This window comes from Pan paniscus, chromosome 3 (assembly GCF_029289425.2).
Source record: "Pan paniscus chromosome 3, NHGRI_mPanPan1-v2.0_pri, whole genome shotgun sequence".
Taxonomy (NCBI): Eukaryota; Metazoa; Chordata; class Mammalia; order Primates; family Hominidae; genus Pan; species Pan paniscus.
The window spans coordinates 173426323-173444871 of NC_073252.2; the positions used below are offsets into that span (position 1 = coordinate 173426323).

The 18549-nt window shown below is 36.9% G+C and overlaps 1 protein-coding gene across 8 annotated transcripts in view; it reads right to left on the reverse strand.

The window, feature by feature from the left end:
• GPM6A (glycoprotein M6A) overlaps positions 1-18549 on the reverse strand; it is a 368138-nt gene that overhangs the window by 66470 nt on the left and 283119 nt on the right. For 7 of the 8 annotated variants that reach the window (XM_057302219.2, XM_008977078.6, XM_034959451.4 and 4 more), the window contains exon 2: positions 522-714. In XM_057302219.2, the coding sequence (XP_057158202.1) occupies positions 522-562 (41 nt within the window). In that variant the 5' untranslated portion in view covers positions 563-714. Of the gene's footprint in view, positions 1-521; positions 715-18549 lie in introns of those variants that run through there. The other variant, XM_055112025.2, reaches the window with a different exon arrangement.

Sequence of the window (18549 nt, forward strand, 5' to 3'; positions counted from 1 at the left end):
GCTTGATTTCTTATGATTTACTCTTTTACAGAAGACAATAAGAACTTTGCACAATATTTACATCATTTCTGTGAGGCAGCAACAGTAAGATACCATACCCAGGGCTGAGTTTATTTCTTTTAAAGGTGGGAGCACCCATGGAGCTTTGCTGATTTTCCTAAAATTAGTAGCAAGGGCCAGATTTGTACCTGGCACTATTCTAATAGAACAGCCTCTGTTCAAATGAGAAGAGCAAGGGAAGTCCCAGAATTCCACTTAATGGTAACCAAATTTCGAATACAACTTTACATTTAAAGCATTGGTTAAGTCCTGATTAAGTTGGCCTCTGATCCTGTGCTACGTGCCTTCTATTGACTTTAAAGGCAATCATGAATCATGATTACCCTTTTGAATCAGGTATACCCTAAAAGTGCTGTTTCGTATATATTATCACCTCATCTAACTGTAGGCCCCTAATCATTTAACACATAGAAGTGTAAATATATATATGGAAAATAACAAGAAATACTAGAGTGACTTACATGGTAAAAACATCCAGTGTGTCTCCAGCAGTTCTTGCCATCTCAAAGTAGGTTTGCAGAATGTTGACAGTTCCAGAAAGCGCTTCATGACCGCAGCCACAGAACAGGGCAACACCCGCATAGAGCAGGATGGTGGCAATCAGAGAGGCATAGGGAATGCCCCCCAGGCATTTGATACAGCATTCAAAACACCCTGTAGAAGATCACAAAGGGAGAAATTCATATTTTTGTTAACCTAATTTAATTTTTTTTTCAAACTTCAGCACTATGGGAAAGTATATTTGCACTGATAATACCAGGTCAACCATACAAATGAAGTCCTAGAGTGCATTGAAGGATACTAAGATTAAATTCCTTAATTATAAACCCATCCTCCAAAAATAAGAGAATGTTTGCTATGACTGATGTCTTCCTCATCTACCGCAAAACCTAGAGAAGCCCTTCCTTCCCAACCCAGACTTTCTATAATAATTAATCTTCACCATACATGCATGCATATCATTCCATCTTGAATTTATTGCTCTCAAATGTCACATGCTTATGGTTTTATTTCAATGGTATTTATTCTTTTGCACTCTGTATATCTGCATTTTTCTTTTTTTGTAACAGATTTTTTTATTGATGTGTCATAGTTGTACAAGTTTTGGGGATCCAGGAGATATTTTGATACATGTTTATAATGTATGAGGATAAAATCGGGGTAATTGGGATATCCACCACCTAAAATATTTATGTTTTCTTTGTGTCGGAACATTAAGATTCTTCTCTTCTAGCTATTTTGAAATATACAATAGATTATTTTAAACTATAATTTCCCTAATATGCTATCGAATACTAGAACTTATTCTTTTTACGTAAGTGTGTTTTTGTACCCATTAACCAATTTTTCAGACAGTAAGTTGAAGCCTGTTAGTACGTTGTGAAGTTAACCTAGTGAACTGTTTTTTTTCTTTATTGAGACAGAGTCTGGCTCTGTTGCCCAGGTTGGAGTGCAGTGGAACAATCTCGGCTCACTGCAATCTCTGCCTCCCAAGTTCAAGAGATTCTCCTGCCTTAGCCTCCCAAGTAGCTAGAGCTACAGGCACACACCTCCATGCCCCACTAATTTTTTTGTATTTTTAGTAGAGACAGGGTTTCACCATGTTGGTCAGGCTGGTCTCGAACTCTTGACCTCAAAACTCAGTGAACTTTGACCAGCAAATATTAAAAGTGGCAGAGACTGGAGGAGACAATATCTGAATTCATGTTATGTTGTAAGGGAAATTATTTTTGACTCTTTTGACTTCAGTACTCCTATATGATATTTGAGTGGTGACTCGTAATGAAAATCTACTTCTTGCTATCATTCATGGTTTGAAAAAATGAGAAAGACACTGGCACAGCAAATGAGAGCACATTGGACACACCAATCCCTGTGTGGTTTTTGCCAAATTTATTCTTTTGAGCTTATTATCTTTAAAAATGTGACAATAAGATAATTTCTCTCATATGGTTCTCATGAGCATTAAATGAGTTAATATAAAAAAATAGTGTTTGACATAGAGTAACTACTCACTACATGTTGTCTGTCATTATTAGATGTAACTTAACTATTATTACTTTTTTGGGGGGTGGAGGATGGAGTCTCACTCTGTCACCCAGGCTGGACTGCAGTAGTGCGATCTCGGCTCACTGCAACCTCTGCCTCCTGGGTTTAAGTGATTCTCCTGCCTCAGCCTCCCGAGTAGCTGGGACTACTGGCGCGCGTCACCACACCTGGCTAATTTTTTATTTTTAGTAGAGACAGGGTTTCGCCATGTTGGCCAGGCTGATCTCAAACCTTGACCTCAAGTGATCCATCCACCCCAGCCTCCCAAAGTGCTGGGATTACAAGCATGAGCCACCACACCCGGCCTAATTTAACTATTATTCATATGAACTATTACTGTGCTGTCATGTGGTTGTCAAAAATTCTTTGGCCATCATGGTCACTTTTGCTTTTTGAAGTCTCATCACTTTTACTTATTTAAAACACAGCTTTAAGCATTTAAACTGAGACATCAGAAAATGATGGTAAATATTCAAAATAAAGATCACAATTTCCTAGGCTGTTGCTAGATATCTTCTAAGAAATTAACTAGAAATGCTTAAGTATATCTGTTTTGCAAGAGGAAATACTGGTGAGGCACTATGTGCCAGCCACAGCTGATAAAGGAGAGTTTAGATAAGAGAGCTGACAGGCTAAGGGTACTTGCAAGGATGACCTAGGTTCCATATGTACCCACCTCTAGCCACCCCACCCCTCAGATACACACACATATCCTCATTCCAAAGATTTCCTCCTTATGAAAATCCTTGATCAAATCTGTCTTTGTAATGCTGAAGCCCCTCAGATAATGACTTCTCCTTTTTCTTCAGAAACAAATGACAAGATTTTAAAATGGATTATTATTGTGCTTAAGTCATAGGAAGATCTGTGTGCACTTTACCTAGAAGGCATAGATGCATATAGCAACATATGAAGCATGTGATAATTGCAAAGTTCCTGTGAGAACTAAGTTTATATTGAGAGATTGAGCTAGTCTGCTATTTTTAATGCTGCTCACTGAACTGGCCTTCTTGACAATTCTAGTCCATCCCATCTGCCCCAGAGGAGGTTAAAAAAAGGAGTCTGAACACCTTCCCACTTCAGTAGCTGTTGTTTGTGCAGGCAAAATTGTTTCTTGAACATTCCTCCCCCAACACACATCTCTCTCTTTCTCTCACACACACACACACGTGCACGTGTGCGCGCCCCCCCACCCCACACACACACAATGTGGGGAAGTAGAAAAGGTTAGAACAGCTTGAAATTTCATGTAATAGGAAGAGATTTCACCAGCAGATGGCTAAAAACAATGTGTGTAGTGTCTGAATGTCACTGAACACAGTTTTGGGTGGAGATTAACAGGGCAGCAGAAAAATCTTTCAACTATTCTGTCTCTTGATGTTCTACAATTTCCACCTCACTGATTATTTAAAAATAATAATCATAAAAAAATTAGTGCCAGCCCAATGTAGAGCTATCCCTATTTTTGGCAAGTATACCACATAGCCTCATGATTTTAAATCCTATTCATCTGTGATTTCTGTCTTTCACTGTTCTCGAAGGATTTGATGTGGTTGTGGGAGATTTCTACTGCAGACAATCAGAAGTATGAAAACCAGATAGATGAACATGTTTCACAAAACTGTTCAAGGTAGAATAAGTTCATATATGAAGAGTTCAAACACTGAATGCATAGGTGGGAATTGCCTTTGCTGGATCCTAGAGCCTAGAGTTAATAACTGAGCAAAGACAAAATCAGAATCAGGAGAGCTCAGGAGCAGATGAAGTGGTAAGCTCATGACTGATCACCAAAACCACTTCTGGGGACTTCTGATTAATTTAAGTATTAATTCAGGGTCGGTTTCACTTATTTCTCATTTTCTCCACTCTACTTTAAATGGACCAGTTCTAGCCTCCACACTATGCTCTACAGCTGCAAGGGGGATACTGGAGTTGCTGCATGAGATCATCAAGTATAAATTCAACTGAGTAGTGGCTTTCAAATTTAGAAAGAAAAGCCCGAGATAAATTCCAAAATTGGGTCAACCCAAATTGACAACTCTGAGATAACGTGCATTTCCAAATGAGTGTGAGGTCTTTTTACTCTATGTAAACAGTATTATTTAAATCTCTCAGAAGCATATTACCTTTATGGCAAATACAAATTCCTCTAAACTTGCACTACTGTGAAGTTAAGCTAAAATCTTTTGATTTAAGACCCGATCATCCGCGAAACTTCTATTCAAAGGAAGAAACCTTGAGTATTTCATCATACACATTTCGCACTTGTAATGGGCTAGATCCTAACTATCCCCACTCTTCCACAGAGCCTGAGTTGCCTATTCGTTTTAAAAGAAGACTCTCAGAACTCCCATCTGGGGAAGCAGCGCATTATTTCAGTATTCTCTCCAGCTGCCAGGATCCCACGTAGTTGCTGGCAGGGGAGCTTCTTTCCACCCACAGAGAGGAACAGCCTTGGCAGAGCAGCAGAGTTGTCATAGCAACCCTGCCCCTGGGCCCCGGATAGGTTCCCAACAATCACCCTTTAAGGCTGCGGATCTTGCTGCCCCCAGTACCACGTTTTCACTGAACTGCAAATGAAAAGCCACTGTATTAAATGAATATTAGTGAAGGCATACGAAGTGGAGTGCTGGTGCTGGAGAAGATATTTTTTTCTTGAGAAACTCTCTAGTAAAATGATAAAGATTACTTTGAACAGGAAACATTTTCAATACTAGATATTATAATAAAAATAGGCCCATTAATTCTCAAATAGAACAGATGGCTCAAATAGGGAATACTGAATTTACATGTTCTAGTCACTACCTATATACACAAAGAGGAATTTCTCACATCCATTTTCTGGTTATACTTTGCAAAATGAAATAATACTGTGCCTTCAGCTTTAACATGAAAACAAATATTAAAAGAATTATGAGATGTTCAACACACCCTCTGAAACATTAGCATTTGCCCAAAGATTAGTGAAGTTATAGATTGACTTGTACTAATACAAGAAATAACTTCAAAATTTCAAAGAAAATAGAAGAAATAGAAAAAGAAAATAGAAGAAATAGAAAAAGAAAATAGATGCTGTGAAGATATGTTATCTTTAAAAAAAGATACTGACATTTTTAAAAAGACATTGATTAATTTATTTCCATTTAAACATTGTGAAGTCAAATACATGCCTTTGCTTTTGCTTACTCCACAAACTGCATCAAAACAAATAAAGGGAAAAGAACCTAAACCAATAAGAAAAAGACCAGGAGAGACAGACAACAAAGAAGAGAGGCCAACAGAATTGTGGATTCTGGAAAAGTGATTGACAGGAGAGGTTGAGAAGTGAGATTTACAATAGACTGACAATTGACTCATTGATAAATTTTTCCTAATATTATTTACCAGGCAGCTGATTGCTCTTCTCCTGACCTACGTCATTTTTGTCATTATCAAGTGTCCAGAGAGGTATAGGTCTGTTTGAGGGCTGTCTATTCTGTCCCATTAGTCTATTTGTCTATCCCTGTGTCAGAGGTGTTTAAACCAAAGCAACTCCATCTTGAATAGGGGCTGGGTGAAATAAGGCTGAGACCTGCTGGGCTGCATATGCAGTGGGTTAGGTATTCTAAGTCACAGGATGAGAGAGTAGGTCAGCATAAGATACAGGTCATGAAGACCTTGCTGATAAAACAGGGTGTAGTAAAGAAGCCAGCTAAAACCCAAAAACCAAGATCGCAACAAGAGTGACCTCTGGTCATCCTCGTGGGTCATTATATGCTAATTATAATGCATTAGCATGCTATAAGGCACTCCCACCAGTGCTATGACAGTTTACAAATGCCATGGCAAAGTCATGAGGTTACCCTACATGGTCTAAAAAGGGGAGGAACCATCAGTTCCAAAAATTGCTCACCCCTTTCCCCAAAAACTCGTGAATTATCCACTCCTTGTTTAGCATATAATCAAGAAGTAACAGTAAGAATCCTTGGTAAAGCAGCTCAAGCTGCTGCTCTGTCTATGGGATAGCCATTCTTTATCCCTTTACTTTCTTAATAAACTTCCTTTCACCTTACTCTATGGGCTTGCCCTGAACTTTTTCTTGCTCAAGTTCCAAGAACCCTCTCTTGGGGTCTGGATGGGGACCCCTTTCCAGTAACAGCTGGGCCAATACCACACTGCCTTATAGTATGTTTTGATTTGTGGAGGAAATTGCCTCAACCAATGCATTTTCTTCATGAATGTCATGGCTATTCATTGCCCTTTTACTTTACCAATCAATTTTAAAAACAGTTTGTCTGATTACACAAATTAACTCATTGGGATTCTGATTGGTCTTTTTGCATTTGTATAAATTATTTATGTAATTTAGATATTAATTTTTTATCCACAAACTTTAAAATTCTTTCATTGATTCTGTGAATTATTTTGAGTTTGTGGATTATTTTAAATTTAAGTTGATAATCATACCATCTGTGAAAATTTTGGGCTTCATTTCTTTTTTTTCAATATATGTGCCTTTTAATTTATCTTCTTATTGTCTTACGCTATTGGATAAAATACAGAGAGGAAATTAAAAGTAGTGTGAAAAGGTATCTTTTGTGACCCTGATATTATCGATACTTATGCTTTTACCTGATACTTATGCTTTTACCATTAAGTTTGATGCTTGCTATTGTTTTATTGGTTAAAGATGGTCTCTTGTTTTAAATTCTATCATATGCTTCCCATCTGGTAAAATAATTTTTTTTCTTCTTTTTATCTACCATTTCAATAAATTTTTCTAATGTAAGTGAAACTTGCATTCATGAGAAAAAAAATGGTGTCACTGGGTTTTTAAAAATACATCACTAAATTTGTCATGCTAACTTTGTTCAATACTTTTGCATTTATCAATGTATCCAACAGTTATTGAGCCCTTACCAGGTGTCAGACACTATGCTAATTGCTGAGACCTTAGAAGTAAACAAAATCAATGAAAATCTCTGCTTTCATTGTAGAGGTGCAAGCAAGATTATAAACAAGATACTGAAGAAATATAGGTGAGATTGTGAAAAGTTCAAGGAAGGAAATCTAAACAAAGAGGTGGGGTAGGGAGTACTGGAATATCAGTTTCAATTTCTGATAAAGAGACCAGGGAAGGAATAACTGTGATGACATTTGTGAAATGGTCTGGAGGAGGTAAAGGGATCATCCAAGAGGCTATCTGGGAGAAGGTTTATTTTATTTATTTATTTATTTATTTGAGATGGAGTTTCACTCTTGTTGCCCAGGCTGGAGTGCAATGACGCAATCTTGGCTCACTGCAACCTCCGCCTCCTGGGTTCAAGTGATTCTCCTGCCTCAGCCTCCCTAGTAGCTGGTATTACAGCTGCCCGCCACCACACCCAGCTAATTTTTTGTACTTTTAGTAGAGATGGGGTTTCACTATGCTGTCCTGGCTAGTCTCGAACTCCTGGGAGAAGGTTTCAAACAGAGGGAAACTAAATGTCAATGCCTTGAGGCAGGTGTGTGTCTAGAGTATCTAAGGAAAATTTAAGAGACCAGTGGTGGCAAAATAGATTGAGATAGAGACAAAGGAACACAGGAGAGGTTAAAATATAATAGGTGAAGGTATAGGGACATCAATTTGTTAATGAATGTCTTTGACAACAAATTTTTGCTTTCTTGTTTTCTAGTGAAGTTTATACCAGCCTTGTAAAGTGATCCCCTTTTTCAATGCCCTGGGAGAGTCTGCATGAAGTTGTAATTACCTGCACAGTAAATATTTGGTAGAACAACCAGTAAAACTATCCAGTCCACTTGTGTACTTTATGGGAAGAATTTAAACTACTGATCTAATATGCTGATGTTTATAGAGTGATTCAAGTATTCTATTTCTTCTTAAATCTGTTTGCTAAATTCAATTTCTGTAAGCATACATAAACTTAATAAAAGATATTCATTTTCTCATTAAGTTGTATATAACATTTTAAATAATATTTTTAATGCATTCGTCATCTGAACGTATTTCCTTTGGTCTTCTCCAATGATTTTAATTCTTCCTTTTTTATCTGATTCCTTCTTTCCTTCCTCCCTCTTCTCCTCCTCTCTCCTCCTTTTTTCTTTCCCTTTTCCTCCCTCTGCCCCCTTTCTCTCTCTGTCTCTCTCTCTCTCTCTATGTGGGCCTCTCTCTCTCTCTTTCCCTCTCTCTCTCTGTCTTTCTTTTCTTCCTTTCTCTCTTCTTAAAGAGCATTGGCCAGGACAACCTATGTTTTACACTTTATGTTTGCTATTAAAATAAACAGGCTGGTCACGGTGGCTCAAGCATGTAATCCCAGAACTTTAGGAGGCCGAGGTGAGTGGATCATGAGGTCAGGCGTTCCAGACCAGCCTGGCCAACATGGTGAAACCCCATCTCTGCTAAAAATACAAAAATTAGCCGAGCGTGGTGGCGCTCACTTGTAATCCCAGCTACTCAGGAGGCTGAGGCAGGAGAATCGCTTGAACCCGGGAGGTGGAAGTTTCAGTGAGCCGAGATCGTGCCATTGCACTCCAGCCTGGGTGACAGAGCAAGACTCCATCTCAAAAAAAAAAAAAAAAAAAAAAAAATTTCAATGACTTAAAACATCACATTTTATTTTTCAATAAGTCTAGAATATTTCCTTCCCAGCTTCATATTGGGGATCTCTTCCCATTATAGCCATTCAGAAGCTCAGGTTGATAAAGGAAAACCATCTTGAACACTGCTAGTCATGATATCAGAATAAAAAACACCAGGGAAATCTCACTTTGGCAATCTAGTATTCTAGACTCTAGGTAGTACATGCCATTTCTACACCAGCCTAATGGGTAGAAAGAGTCACTTGCCTCTCCTTCAAACACAAAGACCAAAAAGTGCAACTCTGCTATGTTTCCAGAAGACAGGGAGCCACAAAACTTAGCAAACAGCACTAATGACTATCATAATAAGTAAAGCTGAAGGTTTTCCAACATTATTATTCTTTTCAAATAAACTTTTTTTGGTATGATTATTTTGTTTCATTAATTTCTATTTTTAGATTAATTTTTTTCTTTATTTTTATTTTCTTTGGGTAAATTTTCCTATATATGTTCCAATGTTTTAATGTGGAAAGATGGATGCTGAGCTCATTGCTCTTTGGACTTTTCTCCGATAAAAGCATTTAACCCTATAAAGTTACCTTCTAATTCTGATTTGAGTGAATTCCACAAGTTCTGATATGCAAACTTTTCATTGTTGTTCAGTTTTAAGTATTCTCTAAAGTTTATTGAGATCTCTTTTTGACATATAAGTCATTTTTTTCTTGGATTATTTATTTTCGTTTTCAAATATGAAAGCTTTTTAAATTTTCTGTATGTTATCTGTTTGTATATTTATTGCATTATTGTTAGGGAATATGGTCTATAGGATGCCAATCCTCTGAAATTTATAGTGACTTCCTTTAAATAAAATCCAAGACTTGAGTTTTTTGGTTTCTGAAAGTAGCAGAAATTTTCATCACCAACTCACAGGAGAGCTGGCTTGTGGTACCAAATTCTCAGGAGACATATTTTCCCCCTCAACTCACTCAAGGTATAAAAGATGTAAATTTTCCTTTCTGCCTTACACACAACTTTTGTTACTATTATTGTTCTGTAATTTTTTGCTTTGTTTAATTTTGTTTTCCTGTCTCAGCCTTTCACGGAGTCCTTTAGAGTCCTGACCCTTATGCTGTGTGTTCCAACTTGACCTCCAGTCTCAGGCTGAACTCAGCTCTGTTTCCTAACCTGTATTACCAGGACACCCAATGTGAAGCCCAAAGAGACCAGGAATATGAAAACGACCCAGGACCTGCTGCTGTCTGCAGTCCTTTCTTGCTTAGCTCCCTGAACTTCTCCTTTAACTTTATTGTTGGCCTCTGAGGGTTCTGCGTACTCTCTTGACAGTACATCAATGTGTACATACATGTGTACATATATAAGTAATTATATTTTAATTGTACCTATATTTTAAATGAGCATATTTTAAATACACAAGCATATTTGTTTCAAAACTTCAATTGTTTGGGAACAAAAAAGGTTTTCTTGCTATTTAATCTACCATACTACTGGTAATCACTCTTAATTAGAAAGAGACAACCACTAGGTATTTGAGGAATGCCTCCAACTTGGAAGACGGAAACAGAAATAAATAAGCAAAAAAGAAATTCCAAGAAATAAAAGATAAAGCAGGCAGCTGAAGAGAGTTTAAAAAGGGCACACTGGCACACCAAATATATATATATAGACACACAGACACACACACTTATATACATACATGTATATATAAATATAATATATTTATATACTTGTATATATAAATACATATATGTATGCATATATTTATATATTTATTTAGAATATTACAAAATATATTGCATTCTAAACAAAATGGATGTATTTCTTTTTACCTAAAATAGGAATTTGAGACAGCCAAGTTAAAAGGGCTCCCCAGAGAATCCCCAGCTGTCTTGTGCATTCGGAGGATGGAGTTGGGCCTGGAGAAGTTCTCGCTAGTTTGGGTGGGTGGTGGGGAGGCTGGCCTCTTCTGTCCCTGTGTAGTAACCTGGGATTCAGTTGGTGAAGTAGAGAGCCTGTTAGCAGGACTCCATCTCACTTTGCTGAGTTGTATTTCCTTTTTCCTTTTCGCTCAATGAATTCCACTCATCACCCTTATATGTGTCTGCGAGCCTAATCTTTCCTGGTCATGTGACAAGAACAGTTTTTTCCTACAATAAATAGATGCTCTAAATAGGCAACTGCAATAAAATTAAAAGCTATTATTAAATGGAAATATAGCAGAAGTTTACATTTTCACAGTTTAAAGACACACACACACACAAAGAAATCTATGACAAAGTAGAACAAAAAGATGGAAATTGGAGAGAAAAGATAAACAACTTAGAAGATCAGACAAGGAGATCAGACAAGGAAGAACAACCACCACAATTGAATATAATGAGATTCATCAATAAAGCAGTGAAAATGAAGATTAGCAAATTACCAAATAATTAATATAAAACGGTTTCCTAGAGTTAAGGGCATGAGTCTGTAGATTGGTAGGACTCACTGAGTTTGCTTCCGGGGCTGAATTCCTCCCTTCCTGTAGCTCTTACAGCCCCCACTACCTCCTGCTGCCCTGCGGCCACATTATGGCAGAACCAGGAGGCCTGATGCTGGCTCGTGGTGCCCCCAGAGGGCTCCAAATTAATAAAGAAGAGCTAGAGCAATTGGAGTCATGGACAATAAATGTCTTAGAAAAAGTCATCATCAGAGAAGGGGAACAAGAAGTACTTTCAACTAAATTTAAAGCAAATGCTTTTATTTAGAGGACTATTTCTGAAAACTTGTAACAATTCTAAGTTAGCTTTAAGACCTTTTTGTGTCTATGGAAATATTAGTGGAGTGAGGCCAACCTGACTTTCTCTTATCCTAACGTTGAGGGAAACATGTCCCTTGGGTAGAAATAAGAGAACAATTAAATCAAGACCTGACTGTAATAAGTTTATTTCACATGCTCACTCCTTTTTTCTATGCCTATGCTAGCAGCATGGGCACGGAATCACTACGTTAATCTTCAGAGAATGTTTCTTGAGCACCTGTTTCTTCTACACACTGTGTATACAGAAGTGATCAAAAAATATGGTCTCTACTCTGTTTGAGCCTATATACCAGTGAGAAATAAAATTAGAAAGTTCTGGCACCTTTTAGAAAAATTCCCAAAAACATCCTATGAAAACATCCAGTATTGTGATATCTTTAGTGTCCAGTTGGTGTAGCCAGGATTGCAGTGTTCATCAGCACATCAGCATTAGTGACCCTGGGCTTGGAGTTCAAAATTATCCAAAGAATAGTAGACTAAAAAGCTCCCTGGCATAAAGTCTAACATGCCATAAAGATGAGTAAAGATATTTCAAAATTGGGCTTCTGAGGAAGGCTTTATACTGTAAAATGTTTAGCAAACACACTCTTTAATAGTTAACCCTTTAATGAATGACATGATAATCTATTTTTATTTGTATTTTTTAAGAGGGAGTCTCACTCTGTCGCCCAGGCCAGAATGCGATGGCAGGATCTTGGCTCACTGCAACCTCTGCCTCCCGATTTCAAGCCATTCTCCTGCCTCAGCCTCCAGATTAGCTGGGACTACAGGTGCACATCACAACACCTGGCTAATTTAGTAGAGACAGGGTTTCATCATATTGGTCAGGCTGGTCTTGAACTCCTGACCTTGTGATCCGCCTGTCTCAGCCTCCCAAAGTGCTGGGATTACAGGCGTGAGCCACAGAGCCCTGCCTGATAGTCTCTATTTTTAAAGCCTTTTAGAATATAGCTCAAATAATCCTTAAATATTGTTAAATTTTTATTAACATCTTATTTAAATATGTCCTGGCCTAAAAAGAGCACAGAGTCAAAGTAAATATTTGAATCATTAAGAACACAGAGGCACTACCAAAAATAAACTCAAATGACAGGTTTTTATCTTAAACATTGTAGTCATGGCTATAATACTCTGCTTAAACAAATCAGTTACTAATTTTAAAAGAAACATCTTTAAACAGGAAAAAATTCGCAGCGTTCAAAGGCATTTTTGTATCCTCTAGTACAAAATGGAGGAGCATTTTCACTGCATTTTTTGCTGAATCTCATTATATTTGATAGCGGTTGTTGGTTTTCCTTGTCTGATCTTCTAAGTTGCTTATCTTTTCTCTCCAATTTCCATCTTTTGTCTGTTTGTTCTACTTTGTCATAGATTTTTTTTTGTCTTTTAGTCCTTCTGTGAAAATTTAAACTTCTGCTATCATATTTCTATTTAATAATATCTTTTAATTTTTTTGGTAGTTACCTATTTGTGGATGGGTATCAAAATCACCAGGGGTGCTGTCAAAAATAGATTTTTGGATGTCCTCTGTTGAGAATCTTGTGGGTTTTTATCAAGTTCTTCAGTTCATTCTGATACTACAAGATATGCAAGCCACGCAGTATTCTATAAAATCACATTAGATGCCCTGAATCCTTTAAAAGTATTTGATAAACCAGGATATGCATGTTAATACAAAGATAAGGAATTACTCTAAGAAATTTGAACGAATGATTAAACAACATATACAGTTTATAACTATATCAACAAGAATTTTTTTAACAGTTCCAAGGCATCAGAAACAATATCAAGACTTTTTTATTTTTTTGTTTTTATTTTTATATTTTAGAGGCAGGGTTTCAGTCTGTGCCCAGGCTGGAGTGCAGTGGTGTGATCGTAGCTCACTGAAGGCTTGACCTCCAGGACTCAAGGGATACTCCTGCCTCAGCCTCCCAAAGTGTTGGGATTATAGGGGAGAGCCACCATACCTGGTCACCAAGACTTTCAATGCATTGCCTGGTGTGGTTTCCACAGCTCATATGAAAGAGCTATAATTATAGTCAGGCAATTTCTCAAGTGGTTATTGACAGTAGATACTGCCAGAGTACATGAAAGCCTATTTATTATGAATTTTTCAGAAGAATGGTGACATTTTAATGTTTAAAATGCTATCATGAAAGTGTTTATTAAGATTAATATTTAATATTCAGACCGTTTTTTTAAGAAATATATTACTAATTACAGAACATTCTGTACTGGTCAACATGACTTAGCAAAACTGTTTTGATTAATTAAACTTGTTCCCTAAGGCAGAGAAGTTAATTGCTTCTATTATGAGTAGAACCATACTCTTCTGACTGTGATACATAAGCCCCTAGGGTAAGGGAACAGTCAGGTGGAGACACGTTTCTGATGTAGAAAAACAATCCCTGGAAGAAAAAAAAAAAAAAACTAGCTTGAATTCCATACACCTGTGGGGTTTTGATATCCCGTACCCTGCTTGTTCAGATAATGTCTGGAAATCCAGTTAAAACCCTCATTTTCTCTGTAATAAATGGACTAATTAACATAAATGTTCCTCCCCTAAATGTCCACATGATTTGCTCTCTCACAATCTTCAAAACTTTGCTCAAAATACTCATTCATTCATTTCTTTCATGTGTGTGTTTGCCATTTATTGCTGCCTCACAAGCCATTCCCAAGATGTACTAGCTTAAAGCAGCAATTTATTATAATTTCCCACATCTCCATGGGTTTATTGGTCTCAGCTGGGCAGCTTTCACTCGGGATTGTTCAGGCAGATGCAGCCAGAAAGTGAATAGGTCTGCGGTCATCTGAATGCTTGACTGGGCTGGATGTCCAGGATGGTTTCTTCCTTGCACGTACGGCACCTCAGCTAGCATGCCTCGAACTGCTGAGAACTTGCATAATTTTGCCACATTTTTTTATCAAAGTAATCACAGGCAGCTCAGATTCAGCTGGGAGAGGGGATGGGAGGAAGAGTTGAAGACTAAATGGGAGTGGGGTAGAATCTGCAGCCATGTTTAGTCTGACACAAGCTGATCTATTTTAAAATTGAAATTTCCACCCAAATGACTGCTTTCTTTTTTTCCATAACACTTATCACCATGCAATGTACTGTTTATCTTACTATTGACTTTTTTTTTTTTTTGAATCTCTTCACTAAACTATGAAAGCTACGAGGTCAAGAATTTGTATTTTCTGTCCGGGCATGGTGGCTCATACTGTAATCCCAGCACTTTGGGAGGCCAAGGCGGGCAGATAACCTGAGGTCAGGAGTTTGAGACCAGCCTGACCAACATGGAGAAACCCCATCTCTACTAAATATACAAAATTAGCTGGGTGTGGTGGCACATGCCTGTAATCACAGCTGCGTGGGAGGCTGAGGCAGGAGAATAGCTTGAACCTGGGAGGAGGAGGTTGCAGTGAGCTGAGATCACACCACTGCACTCCAGACTGGGCAATAAGAGCAAAACTCCATTAAAACAAAAAAGAATTTGTATTTTGTTCATTTCTATATGCCCATGCCCTAGCACAATATCTGACACGTAGTAGGTGCTCAGTTAATATTTGTTGAATAAATAATCCAGTTGAAAAATATGTCTCAACAACCAGCTAAGACAGATCCAAAAGTGGTCATTAGCTTCAAACCCTCCACCATGTCCAGCTTGCAGAGAAATATCAGAATCATGATAATTTTCTACTTTGGGATTAAGAATGAGAAATATGGGCAATGAATGGTTAGCTACCACACAATTTTGTGTTTTCCTCTTATAACTCTTTAAAAAAGTGAGCCTGTTTTTCTTTCTGAGTAACTGGTAAAGAGTGTTTATGTAGGTTTGCTGGAGAGGTAATTCAAAAGTCTTCCTGTATTATACTATAATCTTAAATTTGTAGAAGAAGAAACTGTTGTTGTGCATATCATACAATAGAATACAACAAAGTACCTGGCAAACTTGGACTTGTATTGAATGTATTCATCTCTAAACTTCTGTTTTGTTAATGACACAATGTTGAAGACTATCAGTATGACTCTCCACCAAACTCAAAATAAAAACACAAACACACAAAACAACAACAGAGAGTTACAGAAGACCTTGAGACCTTCAGAACTATTAAATTCCAAACAGGGCAAGCTGAAGACATTGCCAATAAATGTAAAAATAATCAGCCTCTTAAGCAAACTAATTCAGGAAAAGAAGATAGAGTTTTTCTTAAAGGAATTTATGATCACAAGTTATTTACTAGTATTTAATAAAATTTTCCATGATTTTGAAAATAATTTGTTAAGTATTGCTCCAAAATAATGCAATTCCTGGGATATGTGTCTTGTGGAAAGAGATTTGTCTATATTTTATCTTATCTCCCACAACATCAATTCAGCAACTGAAGGAATTATTTCAAAGTATGACCTGGAGTATGTCAGCCTCCTGCTTAAGATCTTTCCTCAACTTTCCTTTACATTAACTTACCATTATTCTTTCCACACACTCCTTCTACTCTAGGATGCTGTGTGTGATCTCGCCAGCATCATTTCCCACTGCGGCCCACTTGGCTCACTGCACACCAGCTACATTGGCCACCTTTCAATTCGTTGCAAACCAGCCTTTACGCTCTTCCTGTTTCCTCTGCCTTGATGACCTGATGCTCTTCCCATGCTAGGCTCCTTCCTGCTTACAGCTTAAATATCTCTTCCTTAGAGAGAATCCCTTTACTGTCCATGAAAGAGAATACTACTTATTTTCAATATTTAACAATGACTAGTGAAAATCTGGTATTCATTGGTGGTCATGTAGAATTCTCTTGATCATAATATCCATTCAATTCCATAATTTAATCATAGAAGCTTATTTTTTAATTATGCATTTTTCTGCCTAATCTCATCACTCACAGTGATGAGACTTCACAGATTGCCAAAATTTTTGCTGCAGTTGGAATTTTATAACATTGTATGGTAGCACTGGTATAAAATGCTATTTCCACATATAGACATAGACATGAGTAATAAAAGATAAACAGTCATTACTTAAGATTGATTCTTCTTAGATAGACAACTTTTTAAAGACAATTAAAGAAGAGAGGACCAGTTGATAAGATTGGTCCTCTAGGAAAAAGTTGGAATATGCTGCATTAGACAAAAATATCTCAAACTTATGAGAATTACACAATTTAGTCTTCATGTTTTGTTCTTGGTTAATATGATAAAGAATGTATTATAATTTTTCTAATGTCTTGTGGATATCATGGAAAAGCTGTTATAATTGCCAAGAGTTTTCAGCATAAATAAGGCATTTTGTGTTGCTAAATAAGTATTATGTGTTATTTAGTGAAGCAACATGGCATATGAAGTCACTTTTTAACTTTAAACAGTATATAAAATTTTGTAAAATTGCACCAATTCAGTATAGCATAAATGTGCCCTCATGACCAGAGCAATTTTAAGATGCTTTCATTATTATGGTTATTGAGAAATTTTCTTAAAACAAAAATAACAGCTGCAAAAATGGCAATAGCTTATGTTACGCCAGATATTCTGTAGATTTGTTTTTATAAAATTAGTGTTTATATGTATCTTTGCTTTTTATAATGAAATGAATTCATCTGGCTTTTAAAGAGAACAGAATCCCCTACACAAGAATTAACTAATCAAAAATATTTTCATTTATATCTTACTATATTGTCACTTTAAAAACAATAAAAGAACAAATAAAACTTTATAAACTAATCTAGAAAAAGAAATATTTACATTAGGCTGGGTGTGGTGGCTCACACCTGTAATCCCAGCACTTTGGGAGGCTGAGGTGGGAGGATCAGTTGAGGTCAGGAGTTGGAAACAAGCCTGGCCAACATGGTGAAACCCCGTCTCTACTAAAAATACAAAAAATAGCTGGGTGTCATGGTGGGCACCTGTAGTCTCAGCTACTTGGGAGGCTGAGGTAGGAGAATCGCTTGAGCCCGGGAGACGGCGGTTGCAGTGAGCCGAGATTGCGCCACTGCACTCCAGCTTGGGTGACAGACTAAGACTCTGTCGAAAAAAAAATATAATGAAATATTTACATTACTACAATTAAATTGGTGAATGCTTAAACCATATGACACACACACATAAACCAGGAATGTATGAAACAGGTTTGTTCAAAGCACCAGTGTAAAAAGGCAAAGATGGGATCATCTACCAGCACACTCCACTACATGATTAAATACAAATCATTTTAACAGAATTGGAGCATACTTAAAATACAGTTGAGACATTTGAAGCCATTCTTAAAAATAAAAATATAACTTTAAAACCAAGTGACTAAAATAACTATAAAATAAATACTGATTATGAATTCAAGTTGTGAAAGAAAAATTAGAAATTAAAAAAATTCAAATTCTCTTTAAAAAAGAGAACATGAATTACTTATAGACAGTTTCTTTAATTTAGTTCATAGAAACTCACTAAGACATTTGCAGATACAACCATCTTACTAAAAACATAATGATAGATTTTTAATGCAATCTGGCTTTTTAGAATTTATATATTTATTCCAAATTTAAAAAAACATTTTTTAAGAAGTACATATTTTTAAAATTCTATCTCATAGTTACTACAACATACCAAAATTGGGTATAACACAACTTTTTTTTTTTTTTTAGAAGGAGTCTCGCTCTGTCACCAGGCTGGAGTGCAGTGGCGCAATCTCGGTTCACTGCAACCTCTGCCTCCTGGGTTCAAGTGATTCTCCTGCCTCAGCCTCCCAAGTAGCTGGGACTACAGGTGCCTGCCACCATGCCTGGCTAATTTTTTGTATTTTTAGTAGAGACGGGGTTTCACCATGTTGGCCAGGATGGTCTTGATCCCTTGACCACGTATAACACAAAATTTTAAGCCATATTCTCAAATATTTCCTACATCAAAATGTTATTTCAAAATATGTATGGACTAGAGAACAAAACAAATTCTCTCCTGATAATCACAGTATGCCGTTTTGTATCATAAACATTAGCAGAATGTTCAAAATGGGTATGTAACAATTAATTTGTTACAATGTCAGAAACAAATTGCCACCGTTTGTTAAAAG